This window comes from Microtus oregoni, unplaced genomic scaffold, assembly GCF_018167655.1.
Source record: "Microtus oregoni isolate MIOR12 unplaced genomic scaffold, Mior012 000012F_ref0000307, whole genome shotgun sequence".
NCBI lineage: Eukaryota > Metazoa > Chordata > Mammalia > Rodentia > Cricetidae > Microtus > Microtus oregoni.
In genome coordinates, this window is record NW_024543071.1 from 1,297,780 (window position 1) to 1,324,338 (window position 26,559).

Consider the following 26,559-nt stretch of genomic DNA (forward strand, 5'->3'; position numbering starts at 1 on the left):
GTGTTTTCCTGAGGAGGTTGGAAAAATGTCAGGCCTCCTCCTAGTTATAGGGATTCTTTAATTCCATGGAGACAGTTACTTCCTGTCTTACTTTAACAAGCAAACAAACAACAACAAAAACCACTTTTGTCTCCCATTCCAGACAGGTACTCCACCACGGGTACTCCTCAGCCCTCTTTTTACTTTTCCCTTGAGACAGGGTCTCATTAAGTTGCGCAGGGTGGCCTTGAGCTTACCACAGGCCACGCTGATCTTGCAATGGTGACACTTCTGCCTCAGCGTCCAGAGTGGCTGAGATTATGGACCTGTGCCACCAGGATGGTATCTTGAGCGTTTAAAGACACAAGTAGTAAAAACCTGCTTCATGTGAAGAGCTAGTGAAATCAGAGAGCAAGAAGTAATGCGAGGCCTTCTGCATTTGTCTTGGAAACGTGGGTCTGCCTGCGTTCCTTCCCTTCTGCTTCACTGCAACTCTGATCTCCAGGAAGCCCTTGCTCAGTTGCTGGACGATAACTTGGTAGTGAGCTTTAAATTTTATTTCTGAAATTTTTCATTCTATTAGGTCATGTATTTCACTTGTATCTGGTCATCAAAGAACCTAGCCCTCCTAGCCAATGAGCTCAGACCAAGTGTTTTTTACAAAAGTATGGAAATAGTGTCTAAGGTGAAGACGTTTTTTATCATTAATATCTTGCAGTTTTACTTGACAGGATCCTTTGGGGATCAGGTAGCTCTCTATTCCTTCCACCTTTAACTGCTCATTTCCTATTTGTGATTGGGTCACATCATTCTTAGGAGCTACAAAAAATAACTCAGATGTATGTTCAAGTTAGAGCAAGAATCACCGTAAACTGTTGCATGTAGCCATTATCAGGAAGCTGTAACATGCCCATTAAAATAGACTATTTTATTTGGAAAAAAAAAACCCAAGTGATTCTAAAGAAAAGGTCTTATTCATAGTTGTTACATCTTGCTTTCCAATGTCTTCTATGGACGTGTGTGTGTGTGTGAATTTAGCATTCCTTAGCATTGTAAACCTCACTCTGTATAAGGACTTACTTTCATATCTGTCTGAAGATGGCTTGCCTACCAGTCTGTACATCGTTTCTGTGTCTGAAAACCTGCAGTCTCGTTGATGAGACTAAGAATGACAACTTTGGGTGATTTTTTAGAGTCCTCAATCCATTAGTGGCCAGGGATTTACAGGATTTCCCATGTAATAGTGACTGGGAGTGAGAGGCATGGGTGTGATTAGTTCCCACAACACTGACTGGAACTTACGTGTGACTCCCCAGAGAGGACTTGAAACTTTTCTACCCTTTGTCATCCTAATACTCATTATAATGGGTCTCATTAATTGGCGCATCTCCCATTGGGTTAATTTGCAGATACCATCCATGCCATCTTTCTGCTAACTCTCTAATGCCAGTTGATATTTATGGTCTTTAAAAATGAAAACAAAAAAAAGATCTGTAACAAAAAAGACAAACTTTGCTAAGTTTTCCTTTATTTTTTTAAGTTGAGAGATTAAGATACAGAGAGATTATGTGTGAGAGAAAAGGAAGCAAACACGCCACAAACCCCCACAAAAACTACTGTAGGCTAATAAACTGATGTGAAAATTTCTCAATTTACAGCACTTGACAGGTGCTAAAAGAAAAGCATCTTTAATTTTAATGTGTTGTTAGGACCTCTTTAGAGAGACTGTACAAGTTATTAACAAGGTCCTCCGAGACAGGAGACGGGTAATTAACAAGACCTATGGAGATATAGTGTAGGTAATTAACGAGTTCCTAGGCACTGGACACAGGATAGCACGTGGTGAGTCTGATAGTTAAGAGAGCTGGTCGTTATGATATGACCAAGTGCAGACAGAGCCTGTGCATCCTCTGGAGCTTTCCAACAGGAAAGTATTAAGATTACATTCCAATGACCCCAGCATGCTGGTTTTCATAAATCAGTACATAAGCTTTTTAGTTGAAGGTAATGTTTGAGAGAATAATTATTCCTTTGTAAATCCAAGAAACAGAAGTGCTTGCTAGATGGAGGTTGATGATCTTTACTGTAGTTAGAGGGAAATCCTTCAGAAGGACATACATTGTGTATTTCTCAATTGTTTTAAACATTGTTGGTTGAGTGTGCTTTTTATTTGTGGCTTCTTATCTAAAACTTCCTATTCTAGGTTATCTTGCTCCTCTGGTGACTTTAAGGTATGGTCAGGCTTTTGGCCAGGGAGGAGAGCATGGTGGGGACTGTTGGTTTTTAACATCCTACCCTGGGTTCCTTCATTCAGCTCTCTTCTTCCTTCAGGTCTCAGAATTGCTGTCACCAGTTGCAAATACTGGTTTGATTATTTCCATGTAACTTTGATATAGGTGTCTGAGTTTTGATTTAGGAAACTCCCAGGCAAGCATTTTGTTGCAAGCATGTTGTGTTCTGGTAGGTGTGTCCAGTTAGTAGCGCAGGCCATATAGGCCGAGAGACTGTGGCCTGACACAACACCAAAAAGGTGAAAGTTCTTGACTGTGTGGTTTTGAGCATGGCCTTTGTAGATGACGTCATGTCCCAATGTCAAAAGCTAGGGCATGCCGGCAAAGGTTAAAATCTGATGGGTTTCTGATATTTAATGACCTGTTTCAGTATGGCTCCTACAGGCCATCAAGATGAATATGTTTCTGAATTCCAACTCTGGTATCGAATAATACTGTCATTATTTCTTTTCAGTATTTTCCATATGAGAGAGTGTGGTGGTTTGAATGAGAATGTATTTTATTAGCTAAGATACTTGAACACTTGGTCTTCAGTTGGTGACATTGTTTGGAGACGTTAGGTGAGGCCTTAGAGGAGGAAATATGTATGGGGGGGAGGGGACTTGAAAACTTAGGCGCTGTGGTTGAGATGTGAGTGCCAGCTTCCTGCTCCTGCTGAAGGAGGCTCACTGCTGTGTCACCTGAACTAACTGAATGTGCTCAGGCTTCCAGAGCAGTTTAAGGTGGGTTGTGTACGATGGGGTTAGTGCCTTAGCCCAGAGCTAATGTGGAGTGCCTGCAGGGAAACAATAGGAAGGGGATGCCTGAGACTGGGGATTGCTGGCTAGAAATCTATGAACATTGAGCTGCTTTGGGTGGATAAGGGGATGCTTTCCGAGAAACACTTTTGTGCATTCTCCTCCCTTTGAGTGAGACAATACCAAAGGATTGGTAAGAGGAGAAAAGGAACCGGTGTGGTCATGATATGGTGTGTATGTGCACGAGTGTGCATGTGAGCATGTGTGTATGCGTGCGTGCCTCTGTGTGTGTGTGTGTGTGTGTGTGTGCTGTAGGTCAGCACTGAGTATCTTCCTCAATCTCTTTCCACCATACTTTTTGTGTCAGCGTCTCTCACTGAACCTAGAGTTCACCAATTTAGCTAGACACGCTTGCCAGCAAGCCCCAGAGATCCATGCCTGCCTTCCTAGTGTGTTACAGGTGCCCGCACATTCTGGAACTGTGCCTGTCTGTTGTGAGTGTGCTGGGGACCAGAACTCAGGTCCTCATGCTTGCATGGCAAGTCCTTCATCCCTTGAACTGACTCCACAGGCCATGATGTGTCTTTAATTTGACAAGATACAACATTTTTGAAACTGTTTTGTTTCATACAACAGTGTAAGGTAAATGGTTTCTGAATTATACTTAGGGTGTTAGTCTCGATGGAGAGGTTTGAGGTTTTGGTTTTTTTTCTTCTTTTTCATGAGGTGGTGTTTCTTTGTCTTTTTAACCCCAAGAATAGGGACTGTGTGTTTTGAATTAAAACTAGGAAGCTAGTATGAAAACATTAACAGCTCTTGCAAGTCTGTTTTCCAACACTTGAATAATCTTTGGCTTCTTTGAACACAAGAATGCAAATTTCAGTAACTTTAAAGATTTGTGCATTTAAAGTGTCTTCATCTTATCGTTATAGTGCTATGCCCATTTCTTTCCACTGGTTTTGGCTTTTCCAAATCTTGCCCTTCTAAACTCCCATGAGTTTGTCATTGTGAGAATAGCGTTGCTTCCTACACCATTTTATTCCTACACCTACGTTTATTTTTGTGCACACCCCGCCCAGCCTCCTCGCCAGGCCTCTGCTCTCTGTGCCTGGGACATTTCCAGCTGGGCTCTGTGATCCCAGCACCTGATACTGTTTGCATTTTATTGATGATAAAGCTTTACCTTTTGAAATGCAAGCAATGTATTTATGCATTATGTATTTATGGTAGTAACTACTATAGCCAGGTTGTCTAAATATCTAATGGTGATGTATAAAATAGACCAAAAATTGTTACTGTATTCATTTACTCTGTTTCTGGAAACAGTAGTATCTGAGCATATGACATAGATGTCTTTGAACCTACTATTTAAAGATGAGTTGTTCCTCTTTGAATTATATTGAGTATAATATTATATAATTATGAATAGATAGTTAAGTATTTGTTAGGTGTTGAATGATGTTTTAATGTGTTTTATATACTTATTTTACATTTGAAAATCTTTCTGATGAAGGAACTAATACCATGTAAATAACTGTTGCTTGAGCATGCCTGGTTTTCTTAAAATTTGTATCTCCAGATTTTCTATATGGTTTCACAAGCATGTGTAAATCTTCACTTAAGGTTAGGAATGGAGGTTTGAGGGTATGATTTGCATGGTCAAGGTCCTAGTACCCCAACAGCTGGGAAGGTCATGAAAGAAACAACCTGTTACCAACAGAATAGAGTATATCCTATAAAAGTACAGGAAACTAGCTATGGAAAGGGAGAGTTAAGAGAAATTCAGTGTGCTGAAAACTTGGGAAAGGTTTCCTCAAGACAGATGTCTCTGGCCTTGCCCGTGACAGTTGAATATGTACTTTATAAATTGGGAAATGAGTTGATAGAACTATCCACTTTAGTAAACAGTAATGAAGATCATATAGAAAGTGTTTAGAGAGCCATGTGTGGTGCTACACAGCTGTTATCCCAGCACTCAAGATGCTGAGGCACAGACATTTGTTCAAGGCCATCCTTGGCTACATACTGAGGCCCTGTTTCAAAAACAACCAAACAAGTATAGCAAACAGGAAAAGAGGCTATTTGGTAAGTTTCACAGGAATAGTTTCTAAGTAGTGATTTTATACTATTACATTATTAGTTTTTCATTAGAAACTGAGCAATATCACTATTTCTTTTCTAGCTAGAGTTAGGGAGCCGTATTCCATTTCTGTCCTTCTCTGCCTAGTACATTCCTGAGGAATTATGCTTGCTTCTGCAGACTATCAACACTCCACTTATTGGTGCAACAGCTCAACTTTAAACACCATGGACGCTTTGTTAGGGAGCTTAGCATAGAAAGTTGGTGTCCAGCCAGTCATGTATTTTGTTTATGAGAGACATATAAATATGGTTTTCATATCTTTTTTATCATCAAAGAAATGAATTGTCTAAAGCTATGAGAAATTAAAATCACACTGAATGTGATTTACATTTTGATTCAGGGTTATATTTGATTCTTCAGCAAAGGATTTCACAGTGTACTATGAAAATAGAACATTTTGAAGGGACCATGGGATAGGTACAAGTTCAGAATTGTAGGTCAGGTTTGGGTTTACATCTTTGGTGGGAAGCTATGGGGCCTTGTACGTTAGCCTTTCACTGTGAAATAAGGTAACCTGATGGGGAAGAGATTAACATGGGACACAGAGTGCTGAAGGCAGTGCTGGACACATAACTGTAAATGGGCACTCTGGCCATGATCTCATGACACAGCATCTCCAGAACACATACCGACTGTGCTAACTAGGTTAGATGGAGATACCACTTGAAGGAATTATTAGAGTTTATTAAAGAAGGCAGCTCCAGCTGTCATAATAAGAAGGATGAGGACATTTATTGGGAATTTGCAACATTTCAGAGTTCCTTTTGAGAAGAGCCCTGCTTTAGGAAATCCATGGGAGTGCCAATGTGCCCCTGCCACTGTTCTGTTATTGTTGTGTTTTTATAAATAATAAGCATTTATTATTGAACAGAAAACTTATAAAATGAGAATTTGAATGCAAAATATGCTTATATTGTTGTCATTTTACAGGAATCAGTAGGATCTTAAAATATTACTCCCTTGGGAATATTAAAATATTCCTTTAGATTGCCAGGGTTCAAGAGAAAGTGCTTGTTTTCACGCTGGAGGAAGGAAGATTATTGCCCTTACTTGGTCATGGTTGTTCTTGCTCCTCATACACGTACTCCATTGCTACTGAGAGACAAAGACTACGTGAGAAGTCTAGCTGCAGTGCTGTAGGCAGGCGAGACGAGCCCAGGGCTGTCCCTGTGTCAGCCCAGCATTCAGGAGACAGCAGCCAAAGGTGCAGAAGTATGGATGGGCAGAGTCAGTCAGCCTGGGGACAATGGGCGGGGAACAAAAGTCTCAAAGCATAGGTGAATGGAAAGAGCTGGGGGAAAGGGGGAAGCTTTAAGGGCTCTCAGGGACCCAGTGTGTCTAAAGTGTCAGCGGTTGGAGGTGGTGGTGGCACGGGCCTGGCTCACTGGGAACTTGGTGTGTTGTGGTTTGATTTTAGCACCTAGTTCTCTAGAGAGCCAGCATTCTTCAGCACAGGGGTAAGGTTTCCAGGTCCTATTTAGGAAAACTCAGGAAATTGCCACCTGGGCCTGAGTAGGAAGAGACACAGGAACTCAAAAGTGCCAGAGAGGCCACATTTCAAAGGCACTGTTAGATTCTGGAAAAACAAACCCAACATTGTGTGACATAGAGCAGTTTCCATTATAAAACCTAAAGGATACCCCTTCCTCCACAGCCTCTCCAGCAAAGGCTATCATTGGAGTTTTTTTTTTTTTTTTTTTTTTTTTTTGGTTTTTCGAGACAGGGTTTCTCTGTGGCTTTGGAGCCTGTCCTGGAACTAGCTCTTGTAGACCAGGCTGGTCTCGAACTCACAGAGATCCGCCTGCCTCTGCCTCCCGAGTGCTGGAATTAAAGGCGTGCGCCACCATCGCCCGGCTCATTGGAGTTTTTTATTTTAGCCATTCTGACAGGTGTAAGATGATATCTCAAAGTTGTTTTGATTTGCATTTCCCTGATCGCTAAGGAGGTTGAGCATGACCTTAAGTGTCTTTTGGCCATTTGAACTTCCTCTGCTGAGAATTCTCTGTTCAGTTCAGTGCCCCATTTTTTAATTGGGTTAATTAGCATTTTAAAGTCTAGTTTCCTGAGTTCTCTATATATTTTGGAGATCAGACCTTTGTCTGTTGTGGGGTTGGTGAAGATCTTCTCCCAGTCAGTAGGTTGCCTTTTTGTCTTGGTGACAGTGTCCTTTGCTTTACAGAAGCTTCTCAGTTTTAGTAGGTCCCATTTATTCAATGTTGCCCTTAATGTCTGTGCTGTTGGGGTTACACATAGGAAGCGATCTCCTGTGCCCATCTGTTGTAGGGTACTTCCCACTTTCTCTTCTATCAGGTTCACTGTGTTCTGACTGATAGTGAGGTCTTTAATCCATTTGGACTTGAGTTTTGTGCACGGTGATAGATATGGTCTATTTTCATTCTTCTACAGGTTGACATCCAGTTGTGCCAGCACCATTTGTTGAAGATGCTTTCTTTCTTCCATTGTATACTTTTGGCTCCTTTATCAAAAATGAGGTGTTCATAGGTTTGTGGGTTAAAATTCGGGTCTTCTATACGATTCCATTGGTCGACTTCTCTGTTTTTATGCCAGTACCACACTGTTTTCATCACTGTAGCTCTGTAATAGAGTTTGAAGTCAGGGATGGTAATGCCTCCAGACAATCCTTTATTGTATAGGATTGTTTTGGCTATCCTGGGTTTTTTGTTTTTCCATATAAAGTTGATTATTGTCCTCTCAAGATCTGTGAAGAATTTTGATGGGACCTTGATGGGGATTGCATTGAATCTATAAATTGCCTTTGGTAGAATTGCCCAGCAGTGGGAAAATTTCTATAGCGTAAGAAGCTCCAGATGTCAGCATTGGTGGGAACCCGTGTTTTAACTGTTTTCTAAATAAAGAAGCATATAGGAAAATCTGAGTGGAGTAGAATAATGTATAATTTCTAGTGAAATTATCCATATGTCTGTAGAGGAAAAGAGTGTTTTGTTGTTGTTGTTTTGTTTGTTTTTGTTTTGCTTATACGGGCAGACAGGGAGTTCTACAATCCTGCTGAGGCAAACTCGGTCACTGTGTATGCCTTAGAGCTGGACATGTCGGCCTGGGATCTTCTGCCAAGTTAGCAGAGGAGCCCATGGCTTTGTCACCAGGGAAGAGGCTCTGAGAATTCACTGCTGTGGACAGCCCTTCTGGAAGACTTTGCAGAGGTGGCAGGGCCTTGAGTGCTGGGCATGAACCCTCCCTGTATGCTGCTCTTGAACACCTGAGCCCTCCTGGGGACCAGGGGACCACAGCTTTGCTTCAGATAGGACTTGTCTCAGTCACAGCCAGCAAATCTGTATCTTGGCCAAGAGTGGAAAGGATGGTAGAATACCCCTCCCGCTCCTCATGAGATCAAATGGTCTTCACACCTCCCCAGAAGCAGGCAGCTTTGGTTCCTTAGGCAGATGGAGATGTGTACCCGTCCAGTGAGGGGCTGTTGGTACTTTGCTTTCATTACTCTGTCCGAATTCCCTGTTGTGCTTCTGAACAAAGGGGACAGCTTTCCCTCCCACAGCCACTACTAGTGGTGGATATGTGGCACTAGCAGTGGCAGGCTAGGGTTTCCTTGGAGCACAGAGATAAACCGTTTCCTCAGTGACAGAAGGGTCTTCAAGAGAGGCATGATAAAAATTATGGAGTAAAATGTCTGAAACTTTCAGGTTCATCTTGACACGCCAGGGAAGTTGTGTGAGTGTTGCTGGATTTATTCTTCTTCTGTATTAAGGGTGCTTAAGAGGAAAAAAAAACCACTTGAGAGGCTTTGCTTTAAAGGAGTGGTGTTTGGCTTCCACGGGACTTACATGTGGGAGCCAGTGAACTGTTGTGCTGACATTTTAGAGACATAATTCCTAGTACTTTCCTCCAACAGGAGAAGGTAATTAGTTAATAAACTTGATTGAAGCCTGCCTTTCTTTTGCAGGCGTCTTCAGGTGTTTGTGTTCTGGCCGTTCTCCAGCAGCACCTAGTATTCGCCATAGAAAAGCTGCTGTCCACGACCTTTGGCGTTACTGACCGCGGTTTTTAATTGTCCTGCCTCTGAGGTCTCCTGAAAGATATCTCACGAGAATATTAATAAGCAAATTGCTGTTAATCCCCACAGACACTTGTGCATTAGCTCTGTTTTGTCACTGGAGTGTGTGGTGTGCCCAGTCCCAGGGGAGCATGCAGAGCTGTTCTGTCGTTAATTTGACTTAGTCCTATATTGCTTGCTTTCTTCCAAGAAAGAAAGAAAGATGCTGTTTCATCTTGTCCGCTCAGCTTTATTTGCCCGTGTAACAGACATAATTATAATGGAAATGCGTTTACTAAAGAATCTCTTTGGCTATTTCAATTAAAACTTTTTTGAGCTTTGGGAAGAGGACTGTTGACAATTGTTTAGAACTCCTCTCTTCTGAAACCACTCTGGAACATGAAATAACTTTCAGAGTTTACCCAGGTGGGGGCAGTCGATTAACTTGTGTTTTGGTCAAATAGCTACAGATGTGGCAGGTTGTGTGTCCGAAAGCCAACGGTTGAGTTAATCTTTTTGAAAGTCCATTAATTTGAAACATTTTAATTTTCATTCACAGTCTTTCTTGGTTTTCTTCTCTGTTGCTGTGATGAAGACCATAACCAAAAGCATTTGGGGAGGAAGGGGTTATTAGTTTACAGTGATGATCGCTCATGAAGGGAAGGCTGGGCAGGAACTCAAAGCAGGAACCTGAAGGCAGGAAATGATGCAGAAGCCATGGATGTTCGCTGCTTACTGACTTGCTCCCTGTGGCTTGTTCAGGCTGCCTTCTCATGTACCCCAGGGCTACCTGCCCAGAAGGCAGCACCACATACAGTGAGCAGGCTCCCCAAGATTATTGTTAATCAAGAAGGTGCCCACAGGTTTGCCTACAGGACGGTGTGATGGGGCATTATCTCAGTAGAGGTTCCCGGTTCTCAGAGGACTCTAGCTTGTGTTAAGATGACAAAAACTGACCAGGACATAGCTATAAAGCCAGAATATTTCTCCCCATTTTGAAAAGAGCTGAAAACAATCTACTAGTGTTCTCTGAGATATAAATATAAGTAACTTTTGTTATTTATAAAAGGGTCTTCTCCATTCCTTGGGGATTTGCCGTCTAGTTGGCAGATACTGTATTGACTTACTATTGATTTCCTCAGCCGACCATCCTCACTGGAAAGATAGCTGAGTAAAATGTGGTGGGGTTGAAAACTTGGCTTAAGAATTTGTCATTATTCAAGCAGAATATCCAGGCCAGAGTTTTTGACAGTTAAATCATGAGGTTAGACTTGCATCTGAGATACCACCATTGCCAACAGAGGCTTGGCTAGATTGGATAAGATGGGATGAACAGAGGTGCGACCATGCTCCCATGATCAGAAAGGTAGCACACATGAGAACAAGGAGATGTGATCTGGGCTGAGTCCCAAGAAGGGTGGGTTTATGGGTCTGATGCTCCCTTTTGGGTACCCAGGAGATGGTTAATGGAAAAGGCAAAGGGGTAGTTAGTTTAGGCACATTTACCTTGAGGTGCAGGTAGTAGTCTTGTTCTGAGTCTGTAGCAAGACATTTGTAAGCCCAGTGTTCTAGAGGATAAAGAAGTTGTGTTTGTAGAGAAAAAGATTTCAGCCATTCATCCATGTTGTGGTAGCAGCTAAAGCAGCAGGAGAGGTGAACCATCTAGGTGGAGTAGAGAGAGGTCTGGCCACTTTCCCAGGAAATAGCTGGCATTTTCCAGTACAAAAGGAGGAAGGTGGCAAGGAGTGGGGCATCGGGACTTCAGGAGGAAACTTAGGCTGGCTTGCTGAACAGAAAAAGAGTCTCAAAAAGAAAGGGTAGCCATTGATGAAATGGAAGGAGAGATTGGCAAGTGAGGTAATTGCCTGGTAAAAGAAGTTCATCATCACAGAAGCTGTGCTGGAGGTGTGGGGCTACAAGAGCTGGTGTTCATATCTACTCTCCAGTATACCAATCCAGTGCTGTGAAGCATATTTCTTTCATAGTCTCATACATGTTAAAGGTTTAATGATGCACCTGGCTTCTTGGAGCGCCTCCTCCCACCTGCCCTTGCCACTGAAGGAAGCCGAGCTTCCTAGAGTCTTCTCCCATCACTTAAGGACAGGATCAGTAGGATACTGACCTCAGAAAATAATTACTGTCAGAAGTTCTCCTTTGGTGGTTTAGAGTTACACTTGCTTCCTTCACACAGTAAGGTTCTGACCAGTGTCTGAAGATACTGCCTCTCCTGGTGCCAGGTGGCACATCTCTGGAGTTGTCAGTACTTTGGATTCACATATTAAATGGAAAATGCACAAAGCTGTCGGCCAAAATAAATGTTGTTGTTTGAACAGTGATGGTGTTTAGAAAGAGAAGTAGGAAGTGTGAGATGTTCCCTAAGCTTTGGAAGAGCAGTCTATGCAGTGGTAACCTCCTGCTTGGAGGGTTTCTAATCCTGAAGCCTGGTGGTTACAAAGTTGTATCTGCTTGTAATAGGCCTTTGTTCTCAGGTGTCAGTTGTCTTTCCAAGTGCTTTAACATTCTGAATAGTTCTTCCCCTGTCTTAGAGCTTCCTGCTTTACAGACTGTGTTTGCTTTAGGAAGGAAACATGTTGAGTACCACCAGACGCATGAGTCACCACTGTAGCAATCAAGTTGGTCACTTCATAGGGACAGGTTTGTTTTTAGTGCCTGGGTACGGAAGACTAGTATAAAACAGACTGTAATTTCTACCCAGTTATTATTTACTCATCACTCTAATATACATTAATAAATGATATTAAAGTTAATGATTTCTATAAAAATAGTATTTAAAAAGCACAATAGTTTATATTTTAAATTATATAGAGTTTAGTTGTAAACATTTTTCAGAATTTTTAAATGAATTTGCAGATAAAAAAATATTGATGCTTTTACCTGAAAACTTGAGTGTGTTACGGTTAGGACACTTTATCCCTTTAAAATATGTTTATAGCCTGGCGGTGGTGGCGCACGCCTTTAATCCCAGCACTCGGGAGGCAGAGGCAGGTGGATCTCTGTGAGTTCGAGGCCAGCCTGGTTTATAAGAGCTAGTTCCAGGACAGGAACCAAGAAGCTGCAGAGAAACCCTGTCTCGAAAATTTAAAAAAAAAAATATGTTTACACACATGAGTTAAAAATACTTTTTAATCTGTTTAAAAAGTACTTTAGGATCCTGTGACTCCTTCAAACTTCCTCAGGTCTTCTTCTAAAATTAAACTTAAATTCTGGAGTTTAGTTCATATAGACTCCCTCTTCTCCATGAGCATATCCAGGTTTATTTTCTACCGGATTGAAAACACCATCCCCTCACTCGTCAGCAGCTCAGTTGAGCAGTCAAACTGTATTGTTCTATATCTTGTCTGACCTGAGGACACCAGTCCAAAGAGAGAGATAGCACAAATTGGTGCCACACTTCAATAAATAGAGACATTTTATTTTGCACCACACTAATTCAGTCCAGTTCAGTTAACTCTTTTTTTCCACCATGTAAGGACAGATTTTAAAAAGGCAGCCATGAATGACTGAGTTGGTCATGTGTTTGACATGTCAGTGTGTGTATACAAAGCAAACCACAAAGGAGGGCTTAGCCTTTGGATTTCAGACAATACCAGTGTGGGAACCTCACTCAGCACATGGTGCAGAGTGGGAACAGAGTGGGGACTTCAGCTCGCAGGCAAGCTCACTTATATCACATGTGCTAAGGTGGAGAGCAGGGGCTGGGCTGGGGTAGAACAGAGCAGATCAGAACCTCAAATGTGGAATGTCGATATTTTATTGAGAGGAGACTAATATTGTTGGGAAACATGCTTGCTGCTTCATGGATGAGGTCTGAGGTCCTTGAGTTTGGCCTTAGAACTCCTGCAGTTTGTACTCCAAAGTCCTGTAGTGACACCACTACCTAGCACACATCGCTGTCCCCAAGTGTCCACAGAGCGTCTTCTCGACAGCCAAGCCTCTGTCTTTCATGGAGTCTCAAATTCTGCTGCTCCCATGAAACAGGCCTTTTTAATGAATGCTGTAAGAGAGCATGACTCCCACACTTGTTCTAAGAATTTTGGGATACCCCACCCCTCCGTCCTGGAACAAGACTTTATCCCACAGTGAAGTGAGGTTGGCCATTTCATCTAAAATGCCCGTGTTGAGCTTTCAGCTGTACTCAACACTCGCAAAGATTGGTCTGCAGGAAACAGGCATAGGACTGGTGTTCCAGTTAGGACAGATCTCAGAGCCAGAGTCTACCAGTCAGTAGTGGAAGAACTTATATGAGTTGCCTGATATCCCTTATTTTTTAAAATGAAGTTTTGGAAGATAGAAAATGTTATCATATGACCCTCTTAATTGGCATGAAAATAATAGTCAATTTTGATTAAGAGTTTAAGAGTGCAGATAAGGTACTTCAAATGTTCACGAAATAATTTTCATGAACTCTTGGTTTTCCACGCTAGTCCATTCATGTTCTCTATCCATACAAGCAGTCTTGTTTGAGAGACATTTTTACCATCATGGTTTACAGGTGAAAGAACCAAGATGTAGTCAAAGTAACTTGGTCACAAGGCAACAGGCTCAGGGGTGGAGCCACTGCTCCAGGGCCCTCAGCCCCTTCTCTGCTCATGAGCACTCTGGTGCTCTGGCACCGTGTTACCCCAAGACTGTCCACCAGTGGACATACGGATAGTACAGTATGCTGCTTATCAGGAAACAATACACAAGGTCATGGAGCAAGGGAAACGAGTCTCACTGGCCCTTTCATTCCGCTAGCTAACATTGAGAACTGGAGACAGCAGAAACCACCCATTAGCAGTTGCTCCCACAGTACAACACTGTAGGTACATGCGACTCTAATGGGGACTTTGTTGTTATCGTTTAATTTCTTGTCAGGGCTTTGAGGCATGGATGAGTCTATGACATTAGTGTAGGACCTTGAAGAAAACCATGCAGATGGTGACATACAGGGACGGGAAATGTGGCGGTCACATAACCCTGCCAGTGGTTCACTGCAGGTGCGCAGTGTCTCTTGGTTGTCTGCCTAGTCACCCAGCCTACTGCAATGTTCAGGTGCTTCCGTGGGCTCTCTTCCCAGGAAAGGTCCACACCCAGTTCTTATAATCTGGCTCTGCAAACCTGAGTCGTAATAAATGTACCCTGACTGCATAGGAAATTCTCTTGCAGAAGTCCTGCAAGCATCATGCCTTTTAGGCTTTACAGTGTGGGACATGACATGTACCTGGAATTAGGGATGTGTTCCAGACAAGATTTCCAGCATCTGCACTTTCACACAGTTCAGATTTTAAAAGTGAATTCCTTGACTCTTCAGAGGAGTCTATTTTTTTTATGTAGTATGCAGATAATGGAAAAATATGACTTATAGTTAAGTCTTCTTTTTAATGTGTGTATGTGGAACAAGAAAAAAAAACCCTAGGACATTAATATGCTTTGTAGCTGTTCCGGGGATAAGTGTCTTAAATGCTGGGTACAATTTAAAGTGGAGGAGCACTGATGAAATATTTACTCATCAGATGGCTTTGAAGTTGAGCTTCTCTGGGGTGGTTGTAGTCTCCTTCCTAATGGGCATGTATCAAAGAAGAAAGTGGCTGTGGCATTCTGCTGTGAATTCTCCAAAAGAACACTATCTGTTTTGTTTGGGTCTGTTTTCTGACTAAATTTTGGAAGCTAGCTACTTAGGAATCACATTAATGACAGAAATAGTTTCAGCCCCTGGACTCATTCTCTTCGACAAGGTAAGGTTTGAAAGTTAGTTTCTCCAATACAGCTGACATTTTAAACAAAGGGTGGCTGAGCTCTTTTATTTTGTAACCTTCTCAAACCTATATTTGCTCAGCTTTCCATAGTAATATATCAACAGGGTTGAGGTATGTCTATATAAGATGATGAATATTTTATAAGAACTCCTTTCATGATATATCTTGCTGGTAAAGTCACTATGCTTAAGGATATTTAGAAACTGAGTATTTAAGATTGATGGTTCTTTGATTCTGATAACTGGAGGATTTTCTTTGAGGGTTTAAACCTGCAAATGCTTTAAGGTTGTTGAGTAAATACTGTTTTGCTATTTGAATTGAATTTCACTTACGTAAGCTAGGACTTTAGACAGACGCGTTTCAGTATGGCTTAAAATATTTCTGTTTCTTACTGTATAGACTTGCACATTTAACCCTTATTTTATGCTTTTCTTACTTAGTTTTCATATGAATCCAACAAGCAGTGAAGACCTCAGGAAAATCCCGGTAAGTTGGCAAGGGGTTACACAATCACCAGAGATCAAGCCTGGCTTCTCTGTAGCACATTTCCCAAATGCCTCTGTCTCCTTGACCGCCTTCGTGGCAGAAGTGTTGATCAGTGTGATGGTTTGGGGTAAAAAAGGAAAGTGAAATTGAGACTGCCTTTAGTATACAAGTGAGTGTGACTTCTGTTTGTGCTCAGAGACAGTTCAAGCAGATGCAGTTACAATGGAAAAATACCTGGAGTATACCTGTTTCTTACTTGTGACCTTACTGTGCAAGCTGTGTATCAGAGTCCACACTGGAGCTGTGAAAGGAGACTCGCGTTCACCAGGCGAGGCTGTGGAAGGACACTTACTTTCCAAGTCAGACAAAACCAGAGCCATCCCAGGACTGGTCGGTGGCAGTTGGTTAAATGGATGTGCGTCGTTTGCAGGGATTGCTGAGATGGCTTAACTTTGTCTTAATGTTATCTGAATCATATATCAATATCATATAGGAGAGTTCAGTTACATCTGAGTCTTCTAAATATGTTGACCTGGAGAAAATTCACTTTATAAAAATACAGGCAGATGTTCTTGGGGGAAAACTACATCAGAAAGTATCAGAAAGAGGCCGCTGGCTGCCGTTTCAACATCTGTCCTTAATGCGTATGATCCAGATGTGTTTGGTTTCAGTCTAGCAATCTCACATCACAAGTTCTGGTGTATGGTTTGTCTAAAAGAAGTTAAGGTGGGTTACAGTTTATTTTAGAAGCCATTCTAAGTGCAGATATGTGTCTGAAGAATGGTAGAAGACACTCTGGATGCACAGGGCTTTAGATAATGCTTTTGCTGTTTTTTGTAAATGACTTTTAAGTTTTGATGTTTCAGAAATACTCAAGTCTTTATAATATGGCAGTCTTGAAGCAATGTCAGATTATATGAAGTCAGCCTTTGATCAGATAGTGAAATGAATTCTACTGGGCTGTTACTTAATCTCAAACAAAATGCAACATCAAAAATCGATTTAATATGTAGTTATCGTTTATTAGGTAACCTTAATTACAATTTCTGTGTGCTTGCAGATGTACTTTTCCAAATCTTATAATTTATTGCTGTTAAAACATCCTCAGAAATCTTTAAAGAAATAAAATGTGAAAATTGTTTTAGTTTAAGGATTTAAAGGTGATAAAAGAATCCTTGATGTGTGATTATTTCCCTCTGGAATCTAACTATTCTAAATGACAGTTAAAGGATTACTAGGTGTTGCTAATGTACTGCAAGATACAATTAAGAGGAGAAAGCGTCCTTACAGACTAGTTTTCAGGAAAAGTATTTGAACAATTTTTATGTTGACGATTATAAGATGTTTGAAGTAATTTACATGAAGTTCTCCAGTAATAGCCATCCACCAAGTTATTTTCTCTCCTTCTGGACTGAGTATTGTGTAATTAGGTTTGTATGTCGGCTATGCTGGTGCCAACACCTGTCTGTGGAGGCTCGGTGTTTAGGCAGGAGCAGTAGCCAGTTGAAAGGGCAGTGTGAGCTCTTTAAGGCCTAATTAAGAACTGAAAGGGAGATGAAGAGAGGAGGACAAAAGATGTGAAAGTAGCTGGGATGATGTTCCCAGAGCAGAGTCCCTCATTATACAATAATGAGATGATCCGCGAACGCCAGGCCCTCATCTCCTCCCTCGCTCCCCTCCGGTCGCCATGCATGTCACTTCGTACCCCACCAATATTTGGTTACCACGACAACCTTTCTTCAAATCTTCAGTTATTTTGAGTCATGATAATTTGCTTTTGTCTGGATTTAAATATTGTAAAATTTACATATATATATTTCCTAGTTTAGAAGACTAGATTGTGTGTAAGGTAAAAATAGCGAATAATTCTGAGAATCTTGTACATGAGTCTTATTATTTAAAATTCTGATGGAAAACATCATAGAGGACTGTTCTTCTCTTGCCAGTCCTCCGTCTTTGCGTCTGCACGAGGGACTTGACTTTTAGCAGATATGAAGTAGAGAAGGGAAAAGATCAGTTGTGAAAGGAAAGAGACGAAGAAAATTTGTATTAAATTTCAAGATAGGAAAACATCTTAAAATTGTGTGCTGCTCATGAAGTGTGGGGGCAAAATCCTGAATTCGTGGCAGTCCTATTGCAGGCTGCATTTACCCTCTACCGGTTTCAAGGTTGCAAGGTTTCAGTTTTCAGTTTTTCCTAGATATGAGTAAATACACCTTTGAAAAATATTTTTTGTATTTGTTTGAAAATATTCCTCTTTAAGCAAACTACTTTTTGTTACCAGAAAACCTTTCAACATTGCTTATATTAGTTAATATTCATGTTTATTATTTCCTTTGAAGTTCTAAATGTGTGTGTTAATATATCAATTTAAGAATTGTATGCCTAGAATTAGAAAATTTACATGGTTCTCAAATACTGAGTAAAATCTGGAGCCAAGGCTGAGCTGTATTAATTATTTTTATTCTTTCAGTGTAGTTTATGGTACATAGGTCTCTAAGATGTTTTCCTGTTCAGAAACCTGATGCTGAATTTTGGGTAAAAATCCTCCTGAAAAGAGGATAGGAGAACCTTACTAAGGGCAAAACTTCATTTCTAGGAAGTAGATTGGGGTGAAGGAGATAAGGAATATGTGTGTATATTGTTCATTCTGACTGTGAAGTCTTGGTAATCTTGCAAGACTAAAATGATTCCTATCATGGTATTTAGACCACTTATAATGGAATCTTTTTGGCATGTCATTTAGCTTCCTTATTTTAAGGTAAATGTTAAAATATTAACTACATTAACAAGTATTATTGGTTCAGTATTAAATATAACCCCCACACCACATGTGAATGATTTTTACTTATTTTTTTAAAAAAGAAAAAATCTTTTTTCATTTTACATACCAATTCCAATTCCTACTCCTCCCCTCCTCCCATTTCCTCCACCTTCCCACTCCCACCCCCGTGAATGATTTTTAAATGTGTGCTCTCACTTGTAATTTAAAAAATATTGTATTTATATATAATTTGATTAAAATTAGAGAGTCTTAATGGATGTCACTATGTTAAATTCATTAAAAGAAAGCAGGAGCATAAAGCCGGCACCCTGTAAGTAAAATAGCTCGTTCAGTTTAATTTCATAATCCCATGATTCTCAGATTTTCCAGTAAATATTTTGTTAGTAAAGTAAAATCACAGTAGTTGGAATTTATTATTTTAAAATGCAGTTCAGGGGAAAAAATCAGTGAATGGATGGAAGAATTCTGGAGCTGAAGGGAGTTGGAGATGCTCTATCAGATAAGGGGTGTGAGACGCAGTCTGATTCCTGCCTCGTTTTTATATATTATTACTTGTACTAAAGTACAAAGGTTAGTTTATTTCTAACAAAGTAAAAATATCTCTATAATTTGTCTTGTCTTTACTATAGAAAACTTCATAATACAATGTATATTTTATGAGAATATAATTAATACATTTGTAATATACCTCTAAACATCTGGTACCAATATTCTGTGTTATAGGCTAAATTGACCCAAGAGGGAAGGTCACAGCTAACACTTAGCTCCAGAATTATCCTTACAGGATTTAAGAGCAACATTTGAAATGTTGGGACATGAGTAATTTAATTCAGAAAGTTTCAATTTTTTTGTATTTGCTAATGGAAAATAAAATGAGTTGTTTAAAGTATTTATTTCAGAATTCAAACTCACTTTTCTTAAATATTACGTTTATTGACTTATGTTTAAAATAAATTTATAATAAACTTCAATATCTAGTAAAGGATTTGATTTTCCTGTTTGAGGTCTTGGTAATTATTTTTTTAAATGGTACTATTTTAAGTTAACATTTATTAAATGTTAAAAAGTTATTGGCATATTTTATCATGGTTTTATAGAGGCTGTTAAGGCTTTTGTAGCATCCAAATTCATGCTTTCATTATTTCAGTAGCTCTGGAAGTAGCCTCTGTTCACTCAAACTATCTTACCCACGGTTGCTGTGTTAGTTTTCTAGAACATTGCCTCAAAGATATTTCTGCTTACAGTTGATCATAGCAGAAAAGCTAAGAAGTGATTCGTTTCTGCTTAGAAACCTTAAATGGTTTCTCATTTCCTGTAGGAAAATGCTATCAGTCCTCAAGGGTGACGCTGCCCAGGCTGGATGGTGCCGTGGGCATCACCCCCCACCCCCCCACTTGTTTTCTGGCCACACCTCTCTGGCCAGCAGCAGTCCACAGGACCTGAGCCCGTTTGCTAGTTGTCCACGCTCATCATACTGCCCATTTCTCCTGGACAGTGTGGAGCCTCCTGCAAGCTGTCACTACCCGAGCCCAAAGGCCTGGGGTACGTGAGAGACTGTAGCCTAAAGTGTGCACGTCCAGGAAGAAGGGTGTCACTCTCACTTCCGCTGGGGTCTTGTGGTGGGAGCATATGGTGAAGAGCCGGCCTGGGCTTCAGTTGAAAAGTTCTGATGCTGAAAATGGGGGAGACACAAACTTCCTGTGGGAACAGAGCTGACTCCCCAGGCCTCAGCCATCCTCTGTGGGGCAGATTCTCTGAGTCCTGCCTTAGGAACAAGAAAACTAGAGGGATAGAACTGTGTTTTCAGGGCATAAATGTGTTGCTTTGTGTCTAGACATTTACGTAGTGACGATCTAAATCCCAGGACCTTGGGATCCAGGGAGTAGTGCAGGCCCATCTTCGTTCTCACAACACTGTAAGAATAAAAAATGTTAAAGCAAGACCCTCTTTTGGTTATATTTATGCTTTGTTTGTCCCCCCCCCCCATTTTTTGGCCACTAGAATATCATTAGCTGAGTGAATAAGTGGGAAGAGAGGGCGTGCATCTGTCCTGGCTGTAGTGATGTGGCTGTAGCTGAGCCCTGAGCGTCCTGATAACAGGGCATCAAACAACTGGATGCTGTTTGTGAGAACTGAAACAACCATTACTCGGGAGGGGGGGGGCTCATTTGCTGGCCAGCTAAGACAGAAGTTATACCCGTGGACCATGACCATTGATTTCGTTCCAGGTGCCTTCATCATTTTTCAACAAATTAGAAATCAGACTCGTATTTCTGTATCTCATAACCATCACCACTAAAAAGTACAGACGAAAGTGTGAATCTGAATTTAGTGGACTGTTTCTTTGACCACAGCATCTGGATATGTAGTATCTATAAATACAGGGTCTATCTGTGTGGGGTCTGTATATAATGTCTATATGTACAGTGTCTATCTGTGTGGGGTCTGTATGTGTGGGGTCTGTACGTAATGTCTATATGTACAGTGTCTATATGTACAATGTCTATATGTGTGATGTCTCTATTGCAGTTTCTATAACTTCTTGGCAGTTCTTTGGTTAGATACCTACAGATGTTTAGTTTTAACTTATTTTCATTACATTGGCTAACTTATAGTCTGAAATTATAGAGCATATCCCATCCATTTCCTCTAGCGTACTGGGGATGGAGCCTAGGGCCTTCTGGAAGCTAAGCAAGTGCTCTGCCACTGAGCCACACCCTCAGGACTCAAGTTGTGGTTTAGTCCTTGCTAGGATGTAAGAAGGAGCTTCATGTGCAGAGTCAAACCAGACTTTTCGTCTCTCTGCCCTCCTTCCTGCCTAGATAGCTGGCACCTGGCAACTGGCACCCTGGTTCTTTCTATGGCTGAAGAGAAGCTTTGTCAGCCTCAGCAAAACCAGAGATGAAATTCTGACTAACTCTTAATGTCGGTCACTGGGTCCTGCCTGCTAAAGGAAGTCTGCATTTCATTCCAGGACAACAATCCTTTCGATGCCACGGCTGGGTACCGGAGTCTGACCTACGAGGAGGTGCTGCAGGAGCTGGTGAAGCACAAAGAACTTCTTCGGAGGAAGGACACCCACATCCGGGAGCTGGAGGACTACATTGACAACCTCCTGGTCAGGGTGATGGAGGAGACGCCCAGCATCCTGCGAGTGCCCTACGAGCCTTCCAGGAAAGCTGGCAAGTTCTCCAACAGCTAGTGGAGCCCACAGGACAGTATTTATAGTTGAGAAGAGAGAGTGAGAGAGAACAGGAAGGAAGAAAGGGAGTGTGTTATTGGAAGAGACCACAGTGTCAGGTTTCACCTCCTCTCCTCCATCATTGGGAAGAAGTGTTGGTCCTGTACATTTTCACAGGTTTCATCTAGAGTGACCTTCAGAGGGCGTAAACCTTCAGAGGGCGTAAAGTGCTCTGAGCTCTGACACTGAAAACAGGCCATGCCCTGGTGAGTGAGCAGTTCCGTGGCATCATTCGGGTGCTGGTTCTGGACCCCTGTCTGCCATAGGCCTGGAGCCATCTTCAACAGCCCATGAGCTATTCCTCAGGAACAGATTCCATAAAGCAGAACTAATACTATTGCTGGATTCTTAGGAGTCAGTCTAGACACAGTTAGTGTCAGGAGCACTGCTCATTATGAACACTACTAAAAAAAGCAAGTTCCTCCTATATATGACTATTGTGTTCAAGTGTCTCTGTGTATACAGTACATGCATATACCTCATATACACGTGTGTTTTTAAGACATTGAAAAACAAGTGGTTGCCCTAAGGTTAGGATACCAATCTCTTAGTTTAAAATGTGCTTTTGCAGTATACACCCAGGATTGCTTGTTACCAGGACCGCCCCACCTCAGTGGAGAAGCTACTTCAATCCACTCCCAATTCTCTGAACCCTGATTTTGAAGGGATTCATTCACTACATCCAACTCCAGCCTCCAACATTAACCGCCACCCCCACCCCGAAGCCCAGTGCCCAAAAACGTGTCAAGTGTTTTCAAGTAATGGCAAAGTTTAGGACTCTTTATTCTTTCCACAGAAGCAGTGTTCTCCTGGTGTTTGAGTTTATGGAAGTGTAAGCAGGAGATGGGCTAGTACAATTTGCTCTACTGTAGATCATCGCAAAGACAACAGCAAAGTCGTATCTGAAAAGGAGCTGAGGGTGGGGAGCTGATAACTAACCCAAGGCAGCAGCGAGTTCTAGGATGAAGAGCTCGGTTTCAGTTTCATCAGTAGTAGAACAGGTGGTTGCCTTTGAGCCCTGACCAAAGACTCACCGCCTAGTGAGTGTTGAGAGCAGCCCTCACCATCGTCACAGCAGGGGCACCCCACGGCCACCAAATTAAGGGGTCTTTGTTTAAGCCCACCTGCCTAGAATGCCAGTTCCTCTGTGGATTAGCTTTATGTATTTGTAGAAAATTATTCTCAAATTTAAAATGAAAAGCAATGAGATAAGAATATTGCTGATCTTCTGCTGGTATTTCAGCCTTTCAGCTCTAAACACTCTGAAACAGACTGTCTTTCCGAATTGAGAGTGAAAGACTGCCTGCACATAGAGACGGATGTGGAGAATGTCCAAACCCCGTAGTCAACTGCAGAAAGTTAAATGACAGCAGAGATTATAGTTTTGCTGATTTTCATATTTTTAGTCACAATATCCCTTGTTATCTGTATTTTCTGAGTTTCTGTGGTTTTCTAGAAAACATGGGTTTTGAAGTGAATTATTTCCCAAATACAAACTTAGATACTTTTCTAAATTTAAAATAGAGAAGGAAAAATGGCTTTTTAAAATCAATTTTCCTTCCACTTATAATTAAAGTGATTCTATAGTAAATGTCAAAGGCTAGGGTAGATTTGATTTTCCCATGTGAAGTCTTGGTAAATATTATTTTTAAATGGTGCCATTTAAAATTAACATTTATTAGATGTTACCAAATTCTTAAAATTCTTAGCATATTTTCATCATGGCATTGCTGAGACTCTTTAACTTTTTAAGTCACCCAGATCTGTGTTTTCAGTGCTGTGACAGATATCTGCAGGTGCACTGACATGCTTTAGCCAAGTGTGTCCTTTCTAGAGTGAGCCTGAGCTGTCTGTCGGTTTTATCCTAGGAATAAGTTTTACATAAATCTCATCTGGAAAGCATGATTCAAATGCCACGGCTCCTTTTCATGAGAAGTAAGTTACAAGGCACAGTTTTTGCCTTCATAAGAACTCGTGTACGTGGACTTATCTGCCCCTAGTGACTGGCCAGGCTGAACGGGTGTGCCTCTTCAGAATCTGAAATGAAGCTTTGTCCAGTGGCAGTCTTATAGGCAGTGAGGTTTATCTGAGACACAATTATTGTTCCTAAATTAAAAACAAAAGTCTAAGACAAATAAAAAGTATCCATTTATGCTCTGTAAAATGTTATATTCACTCGTCAACTTAATGTTTTTGTCATCAGTCAACAAACATAGAAGTAAAAGAAATGAACATAGCCTGTGGCCGTGCCTGAGTGTAAGTGGGAGCCGCACTCTACACTGAGAAGCCGAGAAAATGATTGGTTACTTTCCAAATGGCACACGGAACTTTCTAGTGGTTTATTTTTGTATTAACTTGTAGTGGAAATAAAATGTATGTTTCAGTAAACAGTGCATGCACAATAGATTTTTAAAGGAAATTTTATTTCTACTTGTAGCCTAAAAATACATGCTCAAAACCACTTCTACTGACAGGAAGATTTTTTAAAAATCACAGAATCAACACTTCTCTCAAGCCTGATTTAAGCTAACACACCCTGTTACATAATTCAACTATTTTTTACAACAATAGTATTTTACGATCCGTCTCTTCCCAGGTCTAAGCTCAGCTTGACAGTATTGCATATCACCTGGCTGCTGGGCCTTCGGTGTCGTTCCTTGAAGACCAAGGTCCTTGCTCAGACTTGTACATAAGATGCCGTGTAACCCATTAGTGGTAGTGTTGGGAGCATTGCCTTGGCTGCTGTCGTCTGCATTGGCCCTAGTTTTTCCCTCTTCCCATGAACGTAGTATTATTCATAGATTATACATAACTACGTGTATTGCTTTTGGCAGTAAATCAAGATCTAGTTGTAATTTTCCAGTTGTGAAAATGTCACCTTGTGTTTAAAAGGGTTTCATGAGTGGAAACCTAAGTAAATAAGCTCATTAGTGATAGACCTGCTTTTCATGTCCCTGTTACCATCTCCCCACTCCTGCTGCATCCTACTTCCCACCCCCATGTGAGTGCTTACTCTTGAACAAGGAGTCTTAAACAAAAAATAAGAAGGCAGACTTGCCGTCAGTAAGTATCTGTAGTAACTGTTACACTAAAGCTTTTATTTTACTGGATAGCTTTATTTCCCCTAAAAAATAAAAGCAGCTTACCTTGGATTGGGAAAGCAGGCCAAACTCTTTGCCGTCTGTGTGTTCATCTTTCCCAAAGGTGCAGTAGGTGTCACGCGCATGTGTGGGTGAGGTGTGAGCATGCCCAGTCACTTGATCTGCTCAGCAGAGGGCAAGACTACACTGGGAGCTCTCGGTGGTATGGAGAGGGTCTGTCAGCACATACTGAAAGCCCCCATTTTCACAGATTTGTAACTTTAATAATCCAGATGCTGTCCTTGGAAGTATTTAATATGCAATAGGTAGCACCTTCACTAATTAATCTGCATACGAAGGGCTTTCTGATGTATTTAATAAGATGTGTAGAAGCTCTTCAAGCATTAAACTAAAATTGACATTTTATTTCATTTACTTTTCTCTGTCAAAAAAAAAATCAACCCTTACAATGGAATTGAAATCTGTTACTTAATGGTACATTTGGGCTTTTTAATTTCTGGAGCTTCTAGATTGTATGTATTGTGAGGAATAAAAAATGCTGCAGATCTAGAAATGTATGTTCTTAGCAAGTATTTGAATGATGTAAGCATTATTTATAATTGAAGAGTATTACCCCTACCTTCTTAAGTAAATGCTTAGTAATTCATATACATTTTTGCAGGTACAAAAGTATATAAACATTGTATAATGTGACGGTTGTATAATTTATGTAATCTGATGCATGAGTCAGAATTTTTATATATGACAATTGATTTGTTATAGTCGATTAAAGTGTTTAAACTTAATCCAGTAATCAGAATATCTTATTGTACATAAAGCTGTCCCTGTCATGCATTTCTAAAGGCTTCTTCATTGTCTCTTGATAATGAGACAGGTTGTGTTCAATAGGGCCTCTAGAACTGTCTGCAGGGAATGCGGTTCTGAGCAGTTATGTAGAAGTCAAATACAAGTACCTTCTCTCTCTCTCTCTTTCTCTCTCTCTCTCTCTCTCTCTCTCTCGTGTGTGTGTAGAGAGCATACATAGGTCCTTCCCTTCTCTCCACAGGGGCATTTTGATATTACAGATACTTATACTACTGTACCCAGCTTTTACACGGAATCTGGGGATCAGACTCAGCTATGAGGCTCTCATAGCAATCCCTTTATCCTTGAGCAATGCTGACATTCAGGCCAAGGCCATGGCAAGAGCTCTCTCTGTGTCACTGCATTTATTCTTCACAGCCCAGGCAAAGAAGACCCAAGGTTCCAGAGGAAATTGTAGTCAAGGAAAAGTAAGTTGGGTTGGCAAAAACATGGTTTTTCTAACCACTCATCCTCAACTGATGGCTGAGGCCACACATGCCCACGGCTGTCATCATGACCATCTAAAAACATACGTGCCCATCTGAGAGAGCACATGTGTGTCTGAACATGTAGATTGTGGTGCATTCAGCACTTGTGTGGCTCTGGATTCCAAGATATGGATCATGTGAATTCCTAGGTGTCACTTGGGCCCTATAGAACGAGAGCTGTCTCTACAAAGAGGCATACCTTCTTACTCTATAGTATTTCTTAGTGTTTGCACAGTCTTTAACCTCCCCCTTCTCTATGATGGTGTTTTCTCTAGTCAGTTTCCATGCTAGCCAGCTCTAGCCTAGTCTTCACTCTGTCTGCAGAGACAAAGGCATTTGAGGGCAGTTTGGAAGCTGAAAGGCAGTGGCCTGAAGCGGTCATTTTTCAGGGTAGTTTTTGACTCAGTTCCTGTCTCAGAAATGATACATTCAGACGGGCTTGTGATCCAAAAGCATCACATTTTACGCTTTCCTCAAAGAGTCTTGAATAACACATGTTCACACTTCTTTCTTTTTGTGGATATATACTTGCTTACAATTAACTATTTGAACCAAAGTGCTCCATATTCTCATATTTCTTATACATTAAAGTTTCATGCTTTCATGCTTGAATGTCTAATGGTTTTATCACTTGGTAATCCCACCGTATGCCAGGATTCATGGCAAAAAAAAAAAAAAA

The 26,559-nt window shown here is 41.0% G+C and overlaps 1 protein-coding gene across 2 annotated transcripts in view; it reads left to right on the forward strand.

The window, feature by feature from the left end:
* The window catches only part of Rab11fip2 (RAB11 family interacting protein 2), a 39,108-nt gene extending 13,774 nt beyond the window's left edge, over window positions 1-25,334 (forward strand). For both annotated transcript variants that reach the window (XM_041661289.1, XM_041661290.1), the window contains 2 exons: window positions 15,377-15,422; window positions 21,182-25,334. In XM_041661289.1, the coding sequence (XP_041517223.1) occupies window positions 15,377-15,422; window positions 21,182-21,409 (274 nt within the window). In that variant the 3' untranslated portion in view covers window positions 21,410-25,334. The remainder of the gene's footprint in view (window positions 1-15,376; window positions 15,423-21,181) is intronic.
* Window positions 25,335-26,559: the final 1,225 nt, after the last annotated feature.